This window comes from Zophobas morio, unplaced genomic scaffold (assembly GCF_036711695.1).
Source record: "Zophobas morio isolate AGI-343-1 ecotype UQ-CSIRO unplaced genomic scaffold, CSIRO_AGI_Zmor_V1 ptg000017l, whole genome shotgun sequence".
In the NCBI taxonomy this organism is placed as follows: domain Eukaryota; kingdom Metazoa; phylum Arthropoda; class Insecta; order Coleoptera; family Tenebrionidae; genus Zophobas; species Zophobas morio.
In genome coordinates this window covers 12,590,059-12,615,836 of record NW_026972122.1, presented here as the reverse complement: position 1 = coordinate 12,615,836, position 25,778 = coordinate 12,590,059, and the positions used below count along the sequence as shown (strand labels likewise).

Genomic DNA, 25,778 nt, shown 5'->3' with positions numbered 1-25,778 from the left:
TTGCAATAACATTTTTGTGCACAGGCGGATTGTCTTGATGAAAAATGATTTTTTTTTCTGTAAACCGGGCCTTTTTTCTAGATTTTTTTATCTAATCTATCTAGTAGATTAGTATAATATTCCCGCGTTATGTTTTACCTTGTTCCAGATAATCAATAAGTAAAATTCCTTTAGTGTCCCAAAAAACCAATGCCATAACCTTTCCGGCCTATGCAACGAACTTTGCCTTCTTTGGCACTGGATAACCAGCTTCTGTCCAATCTTTAGATTGTTGTTTTGAATCTGGTGTAAAACGGTGAACCCAAGTTTCATCCATGGTTACAAATCTTCGCACAAAATCAACTGTATTTGCTTTAAAACGATCTAAATAGTGTTCCGAAATTTGCATGCGAATCCGTTTTTGATCCACCGTTAAAAAACGCGGCACTCATCTTGCACAGAGCTTTTTAATATCCAGTTCTTGGTGCAAAATGTGACCTACCCGTTCTTTCGAGATGCCAATAGTCTCAGCTATTTCAGGAACTTTACTCGTCGATCAGATAATACCGTATCATGTACTTTTCGAACGATTTCCGATGTTGTCGCAGTTTTTTATCGTCCCTCACGTGGGTCACCTTCAGTGCTTCTATAGCTACGCTTAAATTCGGCAGCCCATTTCTTAATGGTTGAAAATGAAGGTGAAGAGTCCCCATACACCTTTAAAAACTTTGTATGAATTTCGGTCGCTGTTAACCATCTTTAACAAAAAAATTAATTACAGCCCGATACACAATTTTCTCAATTTTGCCGAATGTCCATACCACGCAGCTTTCAAAAATGGATTTGAAGAAAAGTTTTTGACAGAATCTTTAGCAATTGTTAATGTAAGCTTATAATACATGTGCCTATTTGGGAAAAAAAAATCAAGGTGATAGATTCATTTTTTATGACTGAGGCCGAGAATTTCTCAGACCATCCTCGTATTAATCAAATTTTCCGAAATAACATTCTACGACTTTTATTAAAATTATAGAGAAGAGAGAGAGTGGTTATAAAGATTTTGAGTGTGATAGTCAACAATGTTCAGTAGATTTAGAAACCTAGGAATTCGGACAAAAAAATATATTGCGACAAGATCAGTAAACCATTCTTTGAATTTGAGTATCAAATGGCGTTTCAAAATTACATCGACGATATTCAAAGATGACTGCAGGACTGAAAATCACAAGAGATGGCTTATGCGTTCAAATATGTTAGTTCTAGACATACTAATCAAATTTTCCGAAATAACATTCTACGACTTTTATAAAATTATAGAGAAGAGAGAGAGTGGTTATAAAGATTTTGAGTGTGATAGTCAACAATGTTCAGTAGATTTAGAAACCTAGGAATTCGGACAAAAAAATATGTTGCGACAAGATCAGTAGCAAAGTTTCAAAATTACATCGACGATATTCAACGATGACTGCAGGACTGAAAATCACAAGAGATGGCTTATGCGTTGAAATTTAGAGTTGAGAGCACATACCTAAAGTGCATTTTTTAATTAAAGGTGCACCACCTGTTGATTTAGGTTGTACGAAACAAAATTTCCTAACGACAGAAACTTTCGTATGCTGCAAGTGTCAATAATGCTAATTGTCAAGAGTGTCAAAAAACGCCAGTTCTATTAACTCGACGCCTGTTTGTAGCGCAACACATCGTTTATCTACAGAACATTTAAAAATATTGCGATAATGGATCTCACAAAGAGAAATTTGTGGATGCCACATTAAAAATGGGTCACGATCAACACTGTACAAAACTTTAAAAGCCATAGGCTATAAGTACAGGATGCAAAACAACAGGAAAATTTTACAAAAAAAAAAAAAATAGTCGGCACCCATAACATCCACATGAAAAATTATACATAATGCCGGATCCGGTACACATCTACTAAAATGTAGCTATGGCTCTACTAAAACAAAAATCCTTTTACTTGGATGGTCAAATTAAAAAAATATATAATTTACCATCAGATCGCCCTGGACTGCATCAAAAACGTGTATGAAATTGATTCCAAGGAGGAACTGAAATTAGCGCACCGCTTAAAACCAAATTTATTTGCGCCTAATCATTTTACCAAAATGTAAATATTGCATACGCTTTATTGTACCATGCGCGACCATAAGGTTTAGTTGGTTATGACAGCTCGCCATCCCAGTATGACCTTACCTACGAGAAATATCGAAACATATGAAGAAGTGTTGCAATTTATTAACAATTTCATGGAGATAATAATTAGAAGCCTATCAGTTAAAAATGGAAACTGACAACCATTTCAAAGCCGTTTGTTTTTGGTCACTCGCACTGCGCTGGATTTACAGCAAGAATACGTAGAAAAATATGGCTACAGCTTCTTTTTATTAGGACGGCTTACAAAAGATTGCATATAAAATTTATGTTCAGAGGTTCGTAGTCGAACTCCAGTGCCTCGTCCAAAGGATTTTAAAACATCCCTTAGACTAATAACTTTAAGTTACTTTACGTGTCAGTTAGTTCGAGGGGGCTACTTAATTAACCATAGTGTTCACCTAATACAATGCTGCAAGAATCTGATGGTTACTGATGCATATTTACAACAAAAGAAGAACGAAGACGACGGTCAGAATTAATTATTTCGAAACGTTGCCTTTACATATTTTCATGTTATTACTAAACTCTAGAGAAATATGTTGCAGAAGTCTTCATGGTCATAAAGACCAAACACGTGCTACAACATTTACACGTTTCGCTTTCGCGGTAGAAGTACTCACTGCACATATATATATCGATGATTTATCTACGAGCAACAGCTACAGTGTCCTCGAGGATGAGAAAACAGATGGGTCAACACCCCAAAGTAAAACACATCACCGATCTCGGCGAAATTAAATCAAGTGAATAAACAATTCACAATTTCGGGAGGCCGAAATATTTTATGGTAGCTTAGTATAATAACAAATGATCAAGTTAAAAATAACTTGATGATTTAGACTGTAGAAACGTTCAGATTCAAAAGAGAAATTTTGTTTAAGTTTTGGAGGTGAAGGGGTTTTGTAAGTCTATGGTTTAACTTCCTGTTGAACATAGCCTCATAAATCTCGGCTCATACCCTACCATTTTGGATTCTCGTTGTAATTTGGTATTTGTATTCGTTATGTTCAAGTGTGACCACATCAGTTTAATTTTATATTTGACAATGCTTGTTTAGTTCACCGTTTATAGTAAGTATAGATGATAGTAATAAGTTGTGTTAATGACTATAAATATTGTTACAAAATACACCCTTAGGCCGCCCCGGTACGACGCCTATGGCCATCGAGAAAAGAACCCAGTTGCGCTGTAATAGTTTGTCGTGTATAGTAAGCAATAAATTGTTGAGTTTTACCTACGCCAATTTTAATCACCCGTACAACGTAACAATATTAAGATAAATAGATTACTTATTTTAAAATCCTGTTACTGTTTTCCTTCTTAGGGACAAACGAATATTTATCTCTTCGTATTATCTCATCCGGTTTGTTAAAAAAATAAAAATTTAAAACCTCATCCTGTTATTGTCTTATCTTTTAGAAGATAAAATCCAATTTTTTCCTTCGGTGTTCACCTCATGCTGCGTTTGTTATCGCTAGGTTGACGTAAAAAAGTGGAGGGTTTATAAAAGGCATTATCCTATAATTTAGTTAAAAAAAAAATGGGAAGACGGTGTAATGAGATGACGAATCATCTGGTAAGTTTCCTATGTATTATTGGTTGTCTTTGCTTATTTTTCTTTTTCTTTTTTATTGTTAAAGAAAGGATAAATAATAAGCGTGAAAATGACAAGCAGAAAATTGTTAAACTCTCTAATTACATGCGAAGCCTAAGAGAAGCGAGACCAAGAACTCGAGGCGGTGAGTTTTTTTTTTTAAGATATTTGTAAATTTAATATCGATTTATATATAATATTATAGGTTCACAACAAGGAGAGGAGCAACAGCAAAAACAAGGCCGACAACAGGAACAAGAAACAGACGAAAAACCAACAAAAGTAAGAATTTTCATTGGTTTAGAGAAAATAGAGAATGTAAGCATTGAAATCGGATATTATGATACAAAAGACTATGATAACCGGAACTTCTCTCTAGATACTGACAACATCCATCCTTAAAGTTGGAATAATAAAAAACAAAGATGAAATTAAAATGTTCATTAAACATTAAATAAGTAATTAAGTTATTTAAGGGTTTATTTTTCTTTAAAACATAGTGTAGACAAAAACATAATAAACATATATGTATATATAGTTTTAATTATTTATTCTAATTCCTTTCACAACATGTATCGCGATTAACAATTTACATTCAAACTGGTTCAATGTTTCAAGATGTCGGACGGTGAAGACGTGTTGCCGTCTGCTCTGCAAGATAAAGCCGGTAGTACATACTGTAAAGTGTGCAAATCCTACATAAACAAAAATGTGAATAAAGTTAAATGCAAGTTGTGTCCTGTGACTCTACATGGTAGCTGTTTTGAGGCATTGTGTAAGATATTTTTTATCTCTTGTAACAAGGAGAGCTGGGTGTGCAAAAACTGTACCGCCATCAATGTAGACGTAAATACGAGTGAGTTGAGTACAGAAAATCTATATAATTTTGTTGAAGCCTTTACTAAACCGCTGATGGATGAAATCAAGAAACTGAGGGAAGAAGTCTTCATCCTTAAAGAAAGCAATATTCAACTTCTTCACCTTTATACCCCTAAATCTGTTACTAAGGACAAAATCACACACCAAGTTCGAAATGTCAATACAAGCAACTCTCCTCATATTATTACATCAGTTCCTCTGGCAGATGATATCGCTGCCCCTTTAACCAGTACTAGCCTAAAAGATAACAGCACAATCGTCAACCTCGGTGTTAGCGATAAGATTAATAATAAAAATCTAAGTAAAAAAGATACTAAAACAATGAAGACGCATAAAGAGTGTTCCGAAATAATTAAACCCAATGTTCAGTTAGAGATGAATGAGTTAAACGAAACTTCATTCACACTAGTGACTCACAGGAAAAATAGAAAACAACGTGAACAGCGTACTCAACGCAGAAAAACTCTTCTCATTGGTAGCGGAAACAGCACAAGTACAACTCTCAAAAGTGTTCCCAAAATGGCGTATTTTCATGTGTCCCGTTTGGAGCCGAGCACTACTGAGGAGAGTATTGTTGAATTATTAAGAAAATATGTTAGTCAAATGCAATGTGAAAAGTTGAATTCTAAAATGCCTAATATCTATGCTTCATTTAAGATAACTATTCCGCTAAATGAAAAAGATAAAATTATTAATCCAGAATTGTGGCCAAACGGTATTACCGTGAATAGGTTTTTTTTTTCAGAGCACCCCCAACCCGGCACGAAACTTAACACCGAAGAGAAATAATGTCACCATCTCTATTGCTGTACAAAATGTTAGGGGGCTTAACACCAAAGTTCATACTTTTTATCCCAACGTGACATCCTCCGACGACGATGTAATTTTGTTAAGTGAGTCTTGTTTATCTGATGATGTACTCTCCAGCGAATATTTCAGCTCACAGTTTCAAGTCGGTCCACTTGCACGAATTTGTGTGAATTTACACAAATTGTTTTAAAAGCACTTGCAAATCGTATGCAAGTTGACATAATCTATACTGATATGACAAAAGCATTTGATATAGTAGATCATGAAATTTTAGTGTGTAAACTCAGTCGGTTAGGTTTGTGCCCAAGTTTACTGGATTTGTTTAGATAATTTTTCAGTAATCATTATCAATATGTCGAATATAAAGGTTTCTGCTCTTCTACATTTCCAGTAAGTAGTGGCGTGACACAAGGGTCAAACCTTGGTCCCCTACTATTTAATATTTACATAAATGATGTAAAATCTTGTTTTAGTTGTCCATTTCTTAGGTATACCGATGATTTAAAAATCATAAATACAATTAACTCTCAAACTGACTGTTTAACTTTACAGGAAAATGTTAATAAATTTTTAGTTTGGTCTAAAAACAACAAATTATCTGTTAATGTAAAAAAATGTCAGTCATTGACCATTAGTCGAAAAAATACTGCAATTAATTTTGTTTATACAATCAATAGTGAAATTATAACTAGATACGTGTGTACGTGATCTTGGTGTCTTTTAGTAGACACTACGCTTTCGTTCATACCACACATAATAAAAATTTCAAATGATGCACTTAAATTGCTAGGATTTATTAAACGGAATACGGTCAATTTTAGTAATATTGATGGTCTATTAGTTTTGTATTATGCACTGGTCCGAACCAAGCTTGAGTATTGTTCAGTTGTTTGGTCTCCATATTATGATGTACACATCAATACAATAGAAAAAGTACAGCGAAATTTTTTTAATTACCTATATTTTGTTAAATACGGTAGATATCCACCACAACATTGCGCTCAAGCTGAATTATTAAAAGAGTTTAAGCAAGTGTCATTAGCAGTAAGACGTAATTATATGTCTGTCGTATTCTTGTATAAATTAGTTAATTGTATATTCATTTCTGAATCTCTAACTGGACTGTTGCACTTTCATGTACCTCGTTCAACATCTAGATTAATGTTAACCTTTGATTATAGTACACCTAAGACTAATCAGCATATGTACTCGCCCATAATTACTATGTGTAGGAATTACAACAATATTTGCAAATATGTAGATATATTTACTCATAGTTGTCCGTCATTTATTAGGGAATGCAAGAAACTCTTTAATTTAAATTAAAAATATTTGTATTTGTATTTCAGAATTATTTAATTTATTTTTGTTTCCTAATTATATGTAAGAAAGTGGTTTGTTTCATATTGTATCCTGTAACTGGACTTAGTGTCTGTTGGTTACAATAAATGGTATTATTATTATTATTATTATTATGATAACCGGAACTTCTCTCTAGATACTGGAAACATCCATCCTTAAAAGTTGGAATAATAAAAAACAAAGACGAAATTAAAATGTTCATTAAACATTAAATAAGTAATTAAGTTATTTAAGGGTTTATTTTTCTTTAAAACATGGTGTAGACAAAAACATAATAAACATATATATATATAGTTTTAATTATTTATTCTAATTCCTTTCACAACATGTATCGCAATTAACAATTTAACATTCAAACTGCGTATCTACATTAGTACTGTAGACAATTTATTATATTACCCTTCGTAAGTCTGTAGTAACAAACCTAATCGTATATATTACAAAAGATAACTGCATCACGTGTTTTATACAAAGACTCAGCAGTGAGTGAGTAGAAATTTATGCGAACGAACAGTACACTCGGTATGACTGCCACCAGGATTTCAGCATTAAAAAGAAAAAAATCAAAACTCACTTTTCATCAAGCTGTTTTGGAACTATCAATACGAATAAACACTAGTGAGAGTTTTAATACTATACAAAGAGCACTCAAAACTGTTCAGTTAGCTATCAAAAAAGTCGTAGGTCGGAGGCAAATGATCAATGAAATAGGGAGGATTTTTACCACTTCTACCGCTGACATGTATTTGACGATTAACCGCTCTTGATGCACTGTCTGGAAGCGCAGCTGGTATACCCAAAGCGGTAAATGATGCAAAACAGTCAAAAAAATGGAAGAACAAGTTTTATTATTTAAAAAAAAAGGTGAAAGTAAGGAAAAAGTGCTCACTTTTCCAAAGGGGGCGTACGAAATAGATACATTAGAATAGCATATTCAGAATTTTCTCTGTCCAGAATGTACTAACGACAAAGAACGATAAAAAATTTGTTTTTTTATTTGTTTCATCGCAAAGAAAAACGTAGTATTTGTTGAGTTGACAAAAAACCATGCGAGTGTGTTTTTGTCTCAACAGTTACTAATTTGTTTCTAAGAAAAAAAATGCATATAATTTGTTTGTGGGTTCTTATTTGTTTTAATGCAAAACCACGATATTATCTTTTTTTTTTTTTGTTAATCAAATTCGATTATCAAATTTAATTATATACACATACAGTCGTTCCCAAAAAATTTCGGCCATATTGAGCAAATTAGGTTCCCACAGATCAATGCAAAGCAATGGGAATATGACTTATTATGTATTTGCCCGAAATTTTTTGGAAACAACAGTATGAAATCCCTACTCACACAGTTTTGTACACGCGGGGTAATTGATTAAAATGTGCATCCGTGTGAAATAGTGAGTTCATTAAGTGATTTTGCAGAATTTTACATCAATGTATTTTCTAGAACGACATTTTACTATTATTTTAATGATGAGATATCAAAAAAGGTTTTCTCCGGAGTGCTTCGAGAATTAATAAAAATTGAACATTCTGCAAGAAGATGCTTTGTAGCAGGTGGTTATCAAGTTTTTATCAAGGGGTATACAACAAAGTATAACGATGTTGACATATATGTAGAAAAAATGATGAGCGACAAGTAAGTTTCTAAATTATTATTTTAAAGTCGTCTAATTTAAATTCCAACGACTATTCCAAATGATTTTTCAATTGAACACCTGTTATAAATAAATACAGATCACAAAACAAAGATATAGAAAACTATCAAAGAATGGACCTGACTAAAGATAAAGAAACCTTTGTGTCGGTAGATATAACAAACAGAAGTTGGAAGTCACTATGTCATGATCCGACTTTGAGGGAAAATGGGAAGAAGAGAAGTACCTATTATTGTAGATAAAGATTGTTCTTTGAAAATGATGACTCATTACCGATAGGAAGCGTTCAAGGGAAGAATCCATATGTGAAAAATACCTTAATGAGAAAACAAGTAGCAACACAAGAGGCTCTTTTAGGGCTTAATGGTATTAAGATATCTTGATTTAGCAAATCATCTAAATCATGAAACTAAAATACGTAGAGTAGTACAGGTAAATTTCTACCAAAGGTGTATTTGGCTAATATAATTTTTCTAAATGTGTTTTACACTTCCAGTAGTAAAAACGTTTAGAAAATGAGAAGCCAAGTACTATAACTTCATGTGGACAAAATGATAACAACAATCAGGATGAAAATGACAGCCTAACGAGATACGGAGTTATTTCTCAGTACCGTTGTTTATGACAGAATAGTCCACTACTGTAATAAGCATTCACGTTCGGTAGAAGTAACTGACAGAAACTTTTCTGTGGTTAAGTTGCAATCTTAAGATCACTAGAAATTTAAGATTGGCATCAACTGTCTAATTTTCTAATTCAAATGTCAAATCTGAATTGTGTGGAAAAAAACGAAATTTTTCTAATTTCAACACGCTTCGTTTCAAGAAAATCCTTAAATACAGCATGGAAACAATTTCCATGAAAGTAATCACGAGAAAGCTCATTTTAAAGGAAAAGAAACAAGAAATATTTCGTGGTTTTCAAAAAATTGAGTAAAACGGAAACAGTTAAACTGGTGGCAGAAATATTCTCCGTGAAGTTCGCTAGTGTTGTCGAGTATTTTTCGAATTTTAAAATAATACAGATACAGCGGCGCTTGTGCCGTTAATATTATAATCAGAATCAGAGAGACGACTGCGCAGATTTATATACCTACATGCTTTGTTGGTTCCGTTCTACAACTGGTTTTTAAGTTTTATATAATCGTCATTGTTTTGTAAGAGGTAAAACACTCGGCTTTGAAAATAATTGTACGTAATACACGTATAAATTTAGGTTTCCGAAGGCGAAGTTTTTCACATTTTAAACACGTTATAGGGCAGTTTCACAAATTTGTCAACTTCACACCAATAAAATTAATTGCAAATTTATACAATTAAATTTACTTCCACCACTGGAGTAAATATTCATTAGTTTCATACTAGTATCGATTTTTGAAAAGATTTTGAAATTATTTAATTTTTGAGTGTTTTTTATAATATGACCGAATACTTAATTATTCTCATATTACATGGTGACTTCGTAATTTAAACAAAAATAATTATTACGCTTTATAATCAAGACAAATTGTAATCTTGCTCTTAATAATGATTGTCAGGTGTTACTTTACCCGAATTTAATCAATACAATTTGGGGTAGTTATTACAAAAGGAATAAAATAAATACACTTACTGAAAGCGTTTACGTCCGACACCAAAAAAAATACAAAATATCTTTGCCACATGTAAATTTGAAATAATAATTAATCAGTTTACCGGATATAATGCAACCTTTAGATGATACAACTCTTGAGATAATTAAGTTCAAGTATACTCTGACGGTCTTTAGTAAAATAGTAGTGTCGGACGTAAAATATTTCTATTTCTAAATTTCGAAAGTCTCGTCACGCAGAAGATAGAAACCTACGCAAGCCTAGGCGGGTTCGAAATTATTTTTTTGACATTTTCTAAATGTATCTATGTATAAATTGTTGCATACGCGTGTTAAATAATGGCGTTAACAAATCAGCAAAAAATGGCAAGAAGAAGGGTAAAATTAAACAGTAATCCTGAATTGAAAAAAGCATACCTGGAAAAGGACAGATTAAGGAAAATTGAGTACCGGACCAAGCGTAATCAAAAAATGACAGCATACCAGCTAAAACAATTTAAAATAAAGGAATGCGAAAGAATGAAAAACTGGTATAAAATGAAGAAGCAAAAAAGTAAAGAAAATGTAGAGTCTAGTTCTTCTACTGAACAATTATCAACCGTCTACAAAAGTCGACAAGCATTGGGAAAAGCTTTAAAGAAGGTAACTAATAATTTGCCAAAGTCAGCTGAAAGATGTAAGGAAGTGATTTATCAGTTGGCTTTACAGTACAAAATAGATGTTAACGACGGTCCGCCTATTTTCCCGTTACAAAAGGACAATCATTCAGATATTGTGAAAAACTTTCACGAACAAGACGAAGTCAGTTGGCAAGCTCATGGAAAAAAAGATAAAGTTGTATATAAAGAATGTGGGAAAAAGGTGGAAAAACAAGCAAGATATTTATTGTCGTCATTAAAAGAAACGTACTCACATTTTCAGACTGTACATTCAGATATAAAGATAGGATTTACAAAGTTTACTCTTTTACGACCAAAACACTGCAAACTCTTTCGATCTCTTCCACATACGGTATGTGTTTGTATATACCACGAAAATATCAAACTTTTACTCGATACACTTGCAAAGTGCACAGATCTAAAAACAAATACTGGAGAATTTATTTCTCAAATCGTTTGCGACGATTCTTCGAAAGATTGTATGTTACAACTTTGTGATTTATGCCGTAATAAAATAGATGCGTTTACTCCAACTGAAGAAATAGTGCTAGAGTACTGTCAGTGGCAAAATATCAATGGACGCACAAAGTCAATTTATCTGAAACATCTTCACAAATATTTCAAAAACTGAAGACTAAACTGAAACAGTTCTTCTGGCACACATTTATTAAACGACACCAATAGAAAACCGCGAAGTCTATTACTGGTTGTCAATCTCTTCATTTTGTGCAGCCTTGTGGAAAAGGCGATTTGCTCATAAGTGAGTTGCCTGGAGATACTCCTCGGGGAGTAAAAATAAATATTTAGTCCTATTAGTTTGTTTTCATTAAGAATTAAATGTTGTTCTAGTTAAATATACCTTTAAACCATTTTATTTGCGTAATTTTATTTGATAAGTTTACGTCCGACACCATAAATTTACGTCCGACACCAAACTTAAATTATTTTAAAATATACAAATTAAATTGTTAACTATGGTTTGACGTTATAGGTGTATTCTAAACATATCATTTCATAGTATGATTTCTCTCAATACTTCGAATATTTCCAAAATTCGCAGAAAATTACGTTCATACAACTCACTGTTTGGTTATGGTTTTGTGTGAATACGTCCGACACCAAAATATGTAAGATTCTCGCTTAAACATGTGGGAACTATTTGCTGCAAATATATTATTTTTATAATCTACGATGTCTTATTAGATGTTTCATTAACAATAATAGTATCAAAATTATTATGAATTGATGCAGGAGGCTTTTACATTGTATTTTGTGTTCCAAATTTTACGTCCGACACCATGAAATTGCCCTATAGCTGCCAGAATCAAATTTCTAAGGCGGTACCTATCTCCAATTGCGTGATTGTGGTGAAGATTTACTTTTCATTTTCTTGGATGAGACATGGATATACCAGAACGGATTCATGCTGAAATTGTGGATCCATGATGAGGACATCAAAGCTTGTCCTAAAAAAACTAGTCAAAATTTTACATGCGGGTTGCTCTTTGGGCTTTTAGAGGGATGCAATTTTCTCCTTGGTTCAAAAATAGATTCACCAGATTACCACAAAACCATCACATTTTCGATATTTGACCTTTACTTACATGTCACATTTTTGATACCTACTTTCTGACATTCCAGTAATACATTATACACTAGAACAATTATGTCCGCAGTTACACAGCTTAAAAAAAAAGTTACCAAATCTAGTTACATCTACCGAACGTGAATTCCTTATATGTCAAACTTACCCCATACCTGCGTTAAATGAGGCACATTTGACGTTTTGCATCCTATATTAAGATTCATGAACTTATTAAGAAATATTTCCAACTTTTTCTATACATTCATTATCCATTAATATCAACTTGATTTATTTATACATACAGCTTTCGATTATTTATGACTTTGAAATTTTATAGCACATAACATAATTGTGCTGTCACTCTAGAGTTAATTTCCAAAACATATTTAAGGTCATTTTCGTTTGTGCATTATAAAATAAATCCCATCACCAAATTTGCATAAATGCCCACTTGCTTTTAAACCCATTTCTGTGGTTAAAATCATTTGAGAACAGCATAATCCATAAACATGCACAACGTATTTGACACAGGTCGTGTCATTGTTATTCTTTTTGTTGATTTGGATCTTGTAACCGTTTGGTCAGGATTGGCAGATTCGACTACCAAAGCAGAAAGTGATGAAGGAAGAAATGATTGTTTATGAACTTCTGAAATTATATAAATTATACATTGGTTTAAATTGGTCCATTTAACAATACGCGACGTCACGGATTTTAGAAGTTCGCCCAGCTGTCGATGGCTGTGTGTTGTTTTCGGATAATTTCTGTTCGGAATCACCGTAAAACATCATAACAGCAACAGCCCATAAGCACTTGGTCGATGTGTGCAAGTGCAAGTTAATGAAAATTACAGGTGACACCGGGCTCGCCGTGAAATCATATTATCATGAAAATAAAATCCTACCTGTAATGTCGTACAATAAATCTTCCAGGGGGCCTCTAGGATGATCAGACGATAATTCACGTTGTTCTAGCCAATTTGTTTTAACAAAATAAATAATATCAAAACCAAACCCGTGCGCGACTACGTGTACTGCTTTACTCGACATACGAGAGCGAACTGATAACGTGACAACTGACCACAAAACGACAGAACAGAACAGAACCAGAACTGGCGGAAACTGACCTACAAATCCTACGATTCGGAGTTGCGGAGTAGGGATGGGCGATAAATAAAGTGACCGTGCGATTTTGTTTCTCGATCGAAGTGATAAATTATCACTGAGACAAATGTCATTGCGTAGCTTTTAAACGCAAAAGTTTGCATTTATTCTTTGCGTATTCATCACTTCACTCAAAGCTATCGAGAAAATATCACTCCATGAAGACTTGATTTCGTGACAGAATCGACAAATGTGACAGAGATGTAGCATCTCAACCAATCAGCAAACGAGATTTTATAGCTATCGAGTTTTTTTCGATCGAGAAACAAAATTGCAGCCATAGGGGTGCGATTTTGTTTCTCGTGAAAAACGAGCAAAGTGATAAAATATCACTTCACACGTCAAATGTATCACTTGTTATCCTAAAAGCGATTTTGTTTCGTCATTTTATCATCTCATTAATCGAAAACTTATCACGCCATCATACTCTAGCGATAAATCGTCTTTAACCTCAAATTTTTGACGGCATATGCGTCATTGTTGGGATTTTGCTGGCTGGCAGTTTTTTGGGAAGATAAGCGACTAATTTTTAAGAAAGTTGTTGAGGTAATAATAATTAATAATACTTTTATTCATAGCAGAATTATTATGACTAATAGTCACGTGTTTTATTACAAAAAAAAAAAAAACAAAGTTATGCAATTAAACATTTATTTCCCTAAAAATCCATAATTCACATCAGATTTAGATGGAAAAGAAACGCCTCGGAAGGCCTACGTTCGAACAAAATGTGATCCTGGTAAGTTTTAAAAATTTAAAATTAGTCAGGTCCCAAGAGAAAAATACTAGTAGTAAAGTTGTGGAAATCGCTTACAGCCGTATTAAATGCTAATGGGGGCAGGGGCGTGCTGGCCCGCCGGGATACCCGGAGAAGTCCCGGTGGCCTGCACCATCCTGTTGTGAGCCACCACGCCATTCGTTGTCCAAATTTCTTCCAATAAATATTAAAAAATATACAGGGTCATTATAAAATATTGTAGTCAACTCACCTATGAAAAACAAATGAAATTTTTCTCGTGCCGCTAATCACCAAAATGATTTGAACTGTTTTGAAATGTCACGAACGTCCAAACAAATCTGTCAGATGTGTCAAAAATTGAAATGCCCGGTTCGCGGTTTAATTTCATTTTAAATAGACACGAAAAGACGCCAGGCCAGAGCATTAAGGGTTGCAGTGTTATCGAGCATTTGTGAACGCCACTGCAATACATTTCAGTTTCAAAAATTGTAAATTGTCAGAAAAACGTTTAAGGGCTTTGTCATGAATTACACCTTGGAAAGTCGATTGGAGTTGAACAGAATAAATCATCTGGTCTGTTTTGCAAAGAAACAATAATTTTTCAAATAATGAAATCCAAAAAGTGAGGTTAAGTTTGTCGAAACCAATGAACACGGTAATTATTTAAAAAATTACATTTTTATAGGTACCCTGAAGGTAAAAATTGTGAAAAATCACGTAATGGACAATGGCAGAGCAAGTCTTATCACAGTTAACGAACACTATGAGTACCTAATGAGTTTTTGCAGTAAATAATTTTGCCAAAGTTGTGATCCCGCGAAAGTTCTGTTTGTAAATTGTAAGGAATCGTCAAAATATTGGTGCAGACATGGTTTGTGACCGGTGCTTTTCTCTTGAAAAAACACAACTGAAATCCTTGATCTTCATCCCTACAATAGGTGAAAACTGCTATGTCCAAACATTACCTTCAGCTTTGCAGTTTCTAGATATCTGAAACATGCCAGATCTGCATAACAGGAATGTCAAAGAGGTTCTACCCAAAACACGCCCACATGGCCATCCTAATATCAAGATTTTTCAAAATTTCTATAAGAAAAAAGATGAAAAAACCAATAAAATTTCAGGAGCATAGTGTTAAGAGTTCTGTAGCTGATTATGAGATCTCTTGAAACAACAGAATGTTTAATAAAGATTTTTAACTTTCCTAATAGTAAAATTACAATTATTACTAAACAGTAAGTTGAAGTAAGTTTTAAATTAAGAGAATGCAACTAACACCGAAAGAAAAATGAAAGTTACTGAAAATAAAAAACTTTATTGCAGTACCTACATACACTTTCTACATCTAATTTTGTTTATTGATCACATTCATTTACTTGAAAAAGTATCAGGCCTATGAATCGTCGTCTGCTAACCACACACCAACCTTCATTGCGTGTGATGGTGTTTCTTCAAAAGCGTGAGTATTTTCTATACACCAAATTCTGAAGTTCTGTCAGTTGACATAATAGCCTAACAGATGAAACCAGGCTTCATCAGAAAAGAACGACAAATCGAGAATCCCGTTATCGTCCATATCAGCTTGAAACCAACTACACTACCCAACGCGGCAAGGAAAATCAGCTGGTTACAGCTCCTGAACCAACAAAATCTTGTATGGATGCATATGTAACTTCTCTTTTACGATTTTCTGACATGGGCTGTATGGTACTCCGGACAGTAAAGATTTTTGACAAAGCTTTATTCGGACTTTGTTCCATTCTCATCCTTAAATCTTCAACAACGTCTTCACTAACTTGAGGTCTCCCCGTCGGTTTTCACTTAGAAATGCTACCAGTGTCGTTAAATCTGGCCATAATTCGCCATATAGCGTCTTCAAAGATTCTTCATCAATGACAACAGAACATTTCACTAGATACTCGTTTTTAGACGCCTCCACAGAGTACACTCCATCCCCATCCTCATTTAACACCCCATTACGGTAATAGGCATGATGATTGCGCCAAAGAACTAAAAAAATCATTTGTAACACTGACCATAGTTATTCCTCTCTGTTCATTACCTGAGATTATTCCACAATGATCTGTAGTTTTGATAAAAACTGTTTTTTGAGACACTTATTAAAGTTCTAACAAAGGGGAAGACAGCAAAAATGAAAACAAGACAAGTCAATTAACGCACAAAGTGAGGGAAAACGTACCAGTACAAACGAAAAAATTATTGACATCTGACAGAATTTGATGAAGCGTTGAAACAGTGCAGCCGCTAATGTCAACTAATGTGGCGCTAAAAATAAAAATTCCAATATTAGTGTAATCCTTTCCACAAAACTGAAAAAGGCGGCACAAAATGTCACCAAAATCATGGCCTTCTTCGACTACAATATTTTATAATGACCCTGTATATTACTTTATACATATATTACAATTTCCGCTTAAATTGCAAAGTGCATTATGAAAGCAGGGGGGGAACCTTTTATTATAGCCGTCTTGCTGCTTTGTCGGCTTATCGTTTAATAAAAGTGCAATGTGCCCGTTTCCATTGCACGTGTTGATGCTGAATTCCGAGATGTGAAACGAAACCACCTTTTATTACTTTGCATGCCGATTCTCGAGTTCTACTATTCACATTTTTCAGTTGACTATAGACATTAGTCGGAGTAAGTTAAGCATGGATAAGAAAAAACGTAAAGAAGGTGCCGAACGTATTCCCGAAAAAAACAAAAACTGTTGAAAAGTGAGGCCGAAAAATGTTCTAAATTAGATTCGTTTTTCAAAAATCAGTTAAAGTGCAACAGTGAAGCTGTGCCTATGTCTTCAACTTCTAAGGACAGTGACAGTGGTAGCGAATATGAAGAACTCGAAAAAACCGTAGCTACAGTGCCGACTGGATTTGACTGTTCAATCAAGGAATCGGAAGGTATTGAACTACATGAGAACGAAGATTCGATCAACTTCTTTATAAAACCAAAACCTGTAGACATCGATTTGTTCTTCGAATATCATCCTCAGCCGCAAGACGAAAATTTAAATTTACCTTTTCCTTCAAAAAAAGTTTATTTTTCTAAAGATGGTGCCCGTCGGTTACGGCTAACTTATGATATAAAGTCATCTAAGTTTTTTTGTTCAGTGTGTTTAGCCTTTACGAAACAGTCGGAGACAAACTCATTTTGCAATGGAACAAGCGACTGGACTCATATACACCAACGAATACTCGAACATGAAATCAGCAGAAGCCTACCTGCTGAGGTCTAAGGATAAAAATATTAAAGGTCTCTTGTTATCTGACTCAGTAAAATTAAGAAATGAACAAATTAAAAAAAAGGCTTGTCTTAGAAAGAGTTATAGATGTTATTAAAGTAATTAGAAAATGCGGTCTTAGTTACAGAAGTAAACGCATGAAGCGGCTTATACATTAGACGACTTGAATTTAAGCCATGGACATTTTTTAGAACTGGTGCTCTTACTGGCTAGGTACGATATCATACTTAAAGAACATTTGGATGAGGTAATTAGCAAAAGTAAGTTAGCTAGAGAAACATCCTTCATTAGACAATCAACAAGTAAACGAGGACGAGGAAATTTGTTAACTTCATTATCTAATAATGCAGTTAACCTCATAATACAAACAATTGGTTGTTGTATAAAGAAAATTATATCTGACGAAATCAGACAGGCTGAAATGTTTGCTGTTGAAATTGACACAACCCAAGATATATGCGTAAAACCCGGTACACACTTGAGCGCACATGCAGCGAGAACGCATGAGACGTACGTGCGTTCTCTAGTGTGGACGGGCTTCTCGCCTTTTCGCGACGTATGTTTTCTGTTTCACGAGACATTGCGAGCGCACATGTAGCGAGTCAAAACGTGTCGGTCTTTTGACATTTTTCAAACGACTCAACGCATGCATGTGTTCTCAGTTTGGACGGTGACAGTGCGAATGCAACATGTGCGAAGAGTGGAGCCATGAAAAATATTTGGAATTGGTGGATATTTACGAAAAATATCCACTATTGTGGAACGCGAAACATCCACAATATTTTTCCAAAAAGGAAAAACATAACGCTTGGGTGGAAATTGCGACAAAATTGGATATGGAGTTGCAAGAGGTGAAAAGCAAAATGAATAGCTTTCTGGGTTCCTTCAGAAGCCAGAAAAGCAAAGGAAAAAAACAGTAGGCAGTGGAAAAGGTAAATGTACAATAAAATGTTATTATTTCACAAAATTTATTAACTTCAGTATCTAATTAAAATATCTTAATGACTTCATTTGCAGGACGCCAGGAAGTATATGTGTCGAAATGGTTTGCTTTCCAGACAATGTTTTTACTTGACAAAGATGAAAGTCGGCCCACTGTCGACACTGAAACTCTGGTAAGTATAGTGAAAAATGAATTCAACTTAAGCGTAGTTGTTTTGCCAAGGTAGACATCCAGTAGTAGAAAAATAAATTCGTGTCGAACTGCCTTTGTATTTTCTGCTGATCTACGGGGAAGATTCCTGAGAGATAATAGAGATGTAGTTTGTTCGTTTAACGTTGTTCTCCAGGTACCAGGGACAAAATTTCCTGTTGTGTCATCAGAATCGAATGTTCCAGGTGGACTATAAAGATTTCTTGACAATGGCGATTTTCGTAAAAAGTTATGCAGATACACAACTGCTAAAATTGGTTTTCTTAACACTCGGAAAACTGAAGACGCAATCCCGAAAACATTTTCAACGACTCTTCGTGCTCTACTAAGTCGATAATTGAAAATTCTTTCTGGTGAACCCTTGCTGTGCATGCCGGCGTAAGGTTTCATAATATTTGTTGTTAACGGAAAAGCTTCGTCACCTACAATTACGTAGGGCATCAATCTATTTCGTCCTTCTAATGGCCCGTCGGCCGGCAATGATAATCTTCCTGTTTCCATCATTTTATGGAGTTTGCTATGTTTGAAAACACCTCCGTCAGAAATTCTTCCCTGGCACCCCACATCCACAAACAAAAAATTATAATCCGCGTCAACAAGAGCAAATAATACAATGCTAAAAAACGATTTATAATCAAAGTAATCACTTCCACTGTTTATGGGACATTGCGGTACGACATGTTTTCCATCCATAGCGCCAATGCAATGTGGAAAATTCCACATTTCTTCATATTGCTTTGCTATAACCTCCCACTCATTAGCCGTTGATGGCATCTAAAAAAAAAAAGAACAAATCACACTAGATCAGTTTAATAATTTTTTATAAAGTATATATAGTTAAAATTCTAACCGAAAATATCGATAAATAAAACGGCAATAAAAATTATGTTGGGAATTATATCATGGTGATTTGTAGGATGAAGTTGACGACTCGCAGAATGAAGCCGGTACGTCTCAAGAGGACTATGGAGAGGATACACTAACTGAACCATCAGAAAATGGTCCAGAAGATGTGCCTGTTCTTTCCACGGAAAATGTGAAGTCTCCACATGGAAGACCGCCTAAGCCTAAAAGAATGAAACACGATAAAGGCGACACGCAGCTGAACGAAGCATTGCAACTGCTGAAAGATACTCATAATCGGTACACTATGTCGCAATCGCAGTTACCAGCAGATAGGTTTAATATTTTTTCTCAACACATAGCAGCGAAGTTGAGAACATACACCCCCAGAACACAGGTGTATGTAGAACATGCAATTAATAATATCCTGTTTGAAGCCGATATAGGATACTACGATACTCCGACGACCAATCCTTTGTTAGCTACTGGTACTCGGTCCAGCTCTTCGACTAGCAGTGTCCCACTACTGTCACCGCAATCGCAATATGTGTCTGATAACTGTGTGCTTAGTCCGCAGTCATCACATAATACGGTTGCCGATGGAAATTTGTATCACTAATATAGTTAGTTTTACACAATTAAATATTTTATTAAAGTAATTACTATGGTTTCATTATCTAATATATATACATACCTTAACGTAATTCCGTAGGGCCTCGATTAAAGCACGACACACTTCTGGCACTATCATTGAAATTAACTGTTTTGATACTTTAAAAAGATGTTGTAGGCTCGTCTAGGAATCTCTAGTCGCAAGAAAACGGAGCGTTATAGCAAGACGCTCTTTGACTAGAACCGAATTTCTCAAGTATGTATTTTTCTTTTCAATCTTTGGACCAATCAAATTCAGTAGCACCTCAAAATCCGCAGACGACATGCGAACAAAATTCTTAAAATGTCCTGTATCTTCTTCTATCAGCATGGACTGTAGAAGATTGGAATCACTTTTTCTACTACTATATAGCGGTGTAATCCACCATCGTCTATTTTTCTTCTTTTTCTTGTTTAATGCAAATATACATAATGATGAAAGCTGCCCCCGCAATGACCACTTCATCTGCCATCTTTACTTCGAATGGTGTGTGGTCGTACGGGCTGAGCTCTGCCGAGAACGTACGCATGTGTTTAAATAAAAATACCAAAATCGACACAGTACCTGAGAACGCACGCATATTCATGCATTCTCACTGCATGTGCGCTCAAGTGTGTACCGGGCTTTAGAAATCAGTTATCAATTATTGTCAGATATGTAGTAAGCGTTCAAATAAAGGAATTCTTATTAGCTGTAAAGTCTACCACTTCCTCAACAGGTCGAGGTTTAAGGTAAACGTACCAGTCGCTGATACTGACCCAGTAGCTGACAGTTTTCGATGAAGTTGTCACAAACAAATGTTTATCCATGGCCGACTAGTATAAAGATTATGGCCTGTCCAAGAGGTACGATACGCGTTGCCATCTATTAATAAATTACACTTAATAATTTAGCAAAATTTTAATTTGACTTGACATTATGGGACTTCAAAACGTGTAATGGTGGTTTGTTTGGGTATGAATGCCTTTGTGCCTTTCAAAAGGTGTTAATAATTCTTTTGTCGATTTTGAATTATTAATAGATGGCAGCACGTATGGTACCTTTGGCATTCCTTTGGACAGGCCATAATCTTTATACTAGTCGGCCATGGTTTATCAATGGTTTCCGAAAATGTGGTTTGTTTCCATTTAATGCTGACGCTCTTGATTATTCGAAGCTTATGACCGCGGAACAAACACATCCTAAAGAAAGCTTGACACCAAAAGATAAATAAAAAAACCGACCAAGAAATTTTTCAGATATTGGAAAATATTATAGATAAAGACAAGCTGCAGGCTTTCAAATCCTGTCAAGGAGAGTGGTCAGGGGATATCAAAGATACATCGTTATTTTATCTCTGGAAAAAATTTCAGCGCTCTAATGCAGAAGAAGAAATGGTCTTACACAACTGCGAATGGCTGGACCAACTATTAGATGACAACAACGGTTCAATCTCCATTGATGTGGATAATTCTGAGGTCTCTAATGTCAGTTTCGATGAAAGTGCAAATATATCTCAAAATAATTCTGTGATAGTCAATGAAGAGGAACCTTCTAAAGAAGACACAGCAGATAAACTTACACCAAACAATGAAGACTCTTCGTAAAAGCAAAACCACAATGACTCAAAGCAGACTAAAGAGAATATTTTGGAAGCCAGTAGTAGTAAGATGAACAATCATTCTGAATACACACCGGATGAAAATCTTGAGAACAAAATTCCATTTGATGTTCCATCTCCATTTAAAAGAGTCTTATTTTGGTCTGATAAAGTTACACCTAATAAGAAACAATGTAGAAAAAAAGAAAAGGTTCCTTGCGTAGCAACATCAAATTTGTGGAAGGAATATTACTCCAAAAAAGAGAATGAATAATTGGAAAAGGAGAAAGCAAAAGAGGAAAGAAAAAGAAAACGGGAAGAGAATAAAAAAACAAAACAGGCTGCCACTAAACAGACTGTCAAACGGAGGAAACATTCCCGAATACATGACAATGGTGAGGAATCAACCTCTGAATTACCGCTTCAACCTTCAGCTCTTCAATCTTTTGACAAACAAAATCTGGAAATCAATTCTTACGTGATAGTCCTTTACGAAGAAGAATGTTACCTTGGTATTATTGAAGCTGTAACCAAAGAAAGCGTCTACGTCAATGTTATGACAAAATCAAAATGTGGCAACTGGAGATGGCCACAAACTCCCGATAAACTGTACAATAAAGATACTGATATTATGCAAGTAATTAATCCACCCCAACAGATACAGTCGTGGTATTTTCAAAGTTCTTGAATTAGTTTCTTAGTTAAATATTCTATTTTTTTGTTTACTTATTTTATATTTTATTAAATTTTTTTGTTTTCTCAACTTTTTTGATAATTTATTGGACTTATTTTGTTTTTGATGTTTGTGTTCTTTGTTTTCTAACTGAAATTATTTTTATTTTAATAAAGTTTTTTTTTAAGCGTTAAGTTTTTAAAACTTTAGATGGATCTTCATTTACTATCTCCAAATTACTTTAGTGAAATTAAACGTGGCAATTTTCATTCAGACTCTGCAAAATTTAGCTGAAAAATTATCGGGGGGTGTAATTAGTGAATCCGAGCTGGTCCACGGACCACAAAATATAAGAACGCGTCAACTGAGGCACGTCAATCATCATCAATCTACAAGAGCGCACATAGCAGTGGAAGTCAGCAGCTGATCACCACGAAGTGCAGCAGAAAAGGTCAGATTTTACCATTTCATATCCCGTTTCCAACCCGTCTGTATTTTTTGTGGAAATTTGTGCATTTTTTGAGGTCTTTAAATATCAAACATGACTAAAGCAAAAGACGTAGCTGCCTATAAACATGAAAGAACCCAAATTATTAATCTTTTACAACGTATTCAAAATTTTACAAATAATTTTGACGAAAATAGAGATATCAGTTTAATTAAATAAAGGGAGACATACGGTTGCAATTGGCGCGTTCAAGGAATTGTGTGACGTTCAGTCATGTATAGAACAGGGTGCTGCAAATGCAACAGAGTTGGAAGAGGAAGCAAATAAAAGTGTCGATTTTGAAATGAATTTTTTCTATATTGCTGAGCGCTTTATTTGCGTGAATGACTGACCCAAAAATTGTCCTTAAATGCCAGCCATTCTGAAAACGACCCACTAAATTCTGGTAATGTTAATACCGGCAATTTTATTTTTGTTTGATCATTAGTGGAGTTACTGTGGAACCACCTTTGTCCGTATTCGCCTGGTGCCGTCTTAATAACGATTCAATTGCAGCAACCGTATCATAATATATATTTTTGCACTCATGACCTTTTTTGATGACTTTTGCGCATTCACCAGGATGCGGGAGGTCGAATTTCCCGCACACGTGCATTTTAACTTTCCGTTGCCATGGTAACCTTAAAATAGTCGGGTAGTGTCAAGATTGTGACATGTTTACGCCGTTGTTTAGAAATAACTCACAGTTAATCTCTTCTGTTTAAAGGTTTATTCGTTGCAAAAAATATTGTACACAACACGTTCGTGATGCCTGCTTCCCGCATTCACGCAAATGCGGCACTCCCTTCGGTCGTGCCGCAAACAAGCGTTCATGCGGGAAGCAGGCTATCCCGAACTAGTTGTGTAAATTACTATTATTTGAGGTCAGCTTTAAACGGTGAAGCCTTGCGGGCGATTGATGCAATTGCGGTTTCGAGTGCAAACTATGACGCGGCTTGGAATATTTTACAGAAAAGATATGAAAATGAGAGATTGTTAGTCCACACCCATGTTAAAAATATTCAAAAATCGCAGGCGGTACCAAAACCTTATGCCGAGTTATTGAGGTCATTGTGTGATAACATTACAAATAATAGTGAATCCCTCAAAGTATCCCAGTCGACCAGTGGGACGCAATACTCGTCCTATTATCACGGAGAAATTAGATTTTCAATCAATAAAAGAATGGCAGTCAAAAGTAACCAATAAATTACCAACATTTAAAGAACTAACAGAATTTTTGGAATCACGTTGCCAATATTTAGAGTCGTTACCTCGAAGCAGTCATAATTCAGATTCTACTAACAAAGGTCGCTTAAAACAAAATTCTAATTTTAAAACAAGGTTGTTTCTAGTGTTCATGCCGCAGCATCATCCACTTCAAGGTTATATTGTGCTTTATGTAAAAAAACAAATCATGCGCTTCATAATTGTACAAAATTTTTAAAACTAAGTGTAAGCGAAAGAATAGATCAGGTAAATAAATTAAATTTATGTAACAATTGCTTAAAAACTGGTCGTAACGTAGAAAATTGTAAGGGTAATAATTGTAAACATTGCCAGGTCAAGCATAACACTTTACTCCATTTTAGTGAGCCAGTTGTATCAAACCATTGCAGTTCGCGATCAGTTTATTGTGAAAATTTGTTATCGACGGCGATAATCCTAGTACAAGATAAAAAGGGGAACCTACATGAATGTAGGGCCTTTTTAGATGGAGGTTCTCAATCCAACTTTATTACTAAAGATCTCTGTGCAAAATTAGGTCTGCCCACAAAACAAACGCATCATAAAATTACAGGAATAAATTTCTTGTCCAGCACATAAAATCAAAATTTTATAAATATGATACGGAAATTGATTGGTTGGTAACGTCAAATATCACCAGAAATTTACCGTTAATGTTGTTTCCAAAGGAATCACTCCAAATTCCCAACAACATACGGTTAGCAGACGAAAATTTTAATATTAGCAGCAAAATAGGTTTATTTCTCGGAGCACAATTATTCTTAGATAGGGTTGGGAAAATACAACTACAACCTCATAAAATCTACCTGCAAAATTCTGTCTTGGGATACTTAGTTGGGGAGAATTGCTTGTGAACAATGCAACGGGTTCGTCTTACTGTCATTTGGCAATAAATGCAAAGGATAATTCCCAAATCGCCGAACAAGTAACACGTTTTTGGGAGGTCGACTTATATTTACCCACCCCTGCACGGAGGAGGTAAGTTGTCTCCCAAATGTACAAATTTCTAAAAACCACAGGTAAATTGTCTCCCGCACCCAATCCTACATTAGGAGTGGTTTAGTTGTAAAAAACACCTCCTACCCTTAATTTACCTGTCTTCAAATTATTGAGTTGTAATTTAGTTTTGGCGACATCTTAGCATTGTTAACATGGCAAGCTCAGTGCAATTAGTGTATAGTGAAAAAGGCAAGGAATTATTACTTTTCGATAATTTCAAGTTTGCGTTTCAAAGAATGTTATCTGGTATAGCTTTTTTGAAGACAGAAGGGAAAGAAACTGTAATTGTGGAGTCGTCAAAGGCGCGCTTTAAATATTCATGGGAAATGGTTCTGTTTTGTGGTTTATTGTACTCCATATCCCCGCACGCATACAGATTTTTGAGAAGTTCTGGGAATTTGTTTCTCCCGTGCACGAGTACCATACAGAGAGTATGTAATAATTACTTTACAGGCGCTCGGATGGAGCAAAATGAACACCACTTTCTCAAATATATTTCTTCGAGATTTAGTACTTTGGATGATGAAGACAAATTAATTACTATATATAATGCTGGATGAAATCCGTTTGAAACCTTACATGGATTACAAAGTGGTTATATTGTAGGTCAAGCTTACAATTCTCCTCACATTGCAACCAGTGCTTTTGTCTTCATGTTACAAAGTTTGAAATCTAATTATAAAGACGTGGC

At 34.8% G+C, this 25,778-nt stretch overlaps 2 protein-coding genes and 1 long non-coding RNA gene across 4 annotated transcripts in view; all 3 read right to left on the bottom strand.

Moving 5' to 3' along the window:
* The window catches only part of LOC135130431 (protein fem-1 homolog A-like), a 58,685-nt gene extending 45,299 nt beyond the window's left edge, over positions 1 to 13,386 (bottom strand). For both annotated transcript variants that reach the window (XR_010280771.1, XR_010280770.1), the window contains exon 1: positions 13,196 to 13,386. The gene's annotated coding sequence lies outside the window, so the exon portion shown is untranslated. The remainder of the gene's footprint in view (positions 1 to 13,195) is intronic.
* Positions 13,387 to 15,488: 2,102 nt separating this feature from the next.
* On the bottom strand, positions 15,489 to 16,463 carry LOC135130433 (uncharacterized). Its single transcript, XR_010280774.1, has 2 exons — positions 16,256 to 16,463; positions 15,489 to 16,203 (listed from the first exon to the last, which is right to left on the bottom strand). It is a non-coding gene; the product is annotated as an uncharacterized LOC135130433 (long non-coding RNA).
* A 1,978-nt stretch (positions 16,464 to 18,441) lies between these two features.
* Positions 18,442 to 20,217, bottom strand: LOC135129945 (uncharacterized). The gene is made up of 2 exons (XM_064057215.1): positions 20,144 to 20,217; positions 18,442 to 19,380 (listed from the first exon to the last, which is right to left on the bottom strand). Exons 1-2 carry the CDS (start codon positions 20,198 to 20,200, stop codon positions 18,442 to 18,444), a joined length of 996 nt encoding a protein of 331 aa, XP_063913285.1. The 5' UTR covers positions 20,201 to 20,217.
* Between the last annotated feature and the right edge of the window lie 5,561 nt (positions 20,218 to 25,778).

Bases quoted from the DNA above. Each gene is read 5' to 3' on its own strand.
- LOC135129945 (XM_064057215.1), bottom strand. From the start codon at position 20,200: ATGATAGTGCCAGAAGTGTGTCGTGCTTTAATCGAGGCCCTACGGAAT. The intron at 19,381-20,143 runs GTATGTATATAT...TTTTTTTTTTAG, and splicing joins CCCTACGGAATTACGTTAAG to ATGCCATCAACGGCTAATGA.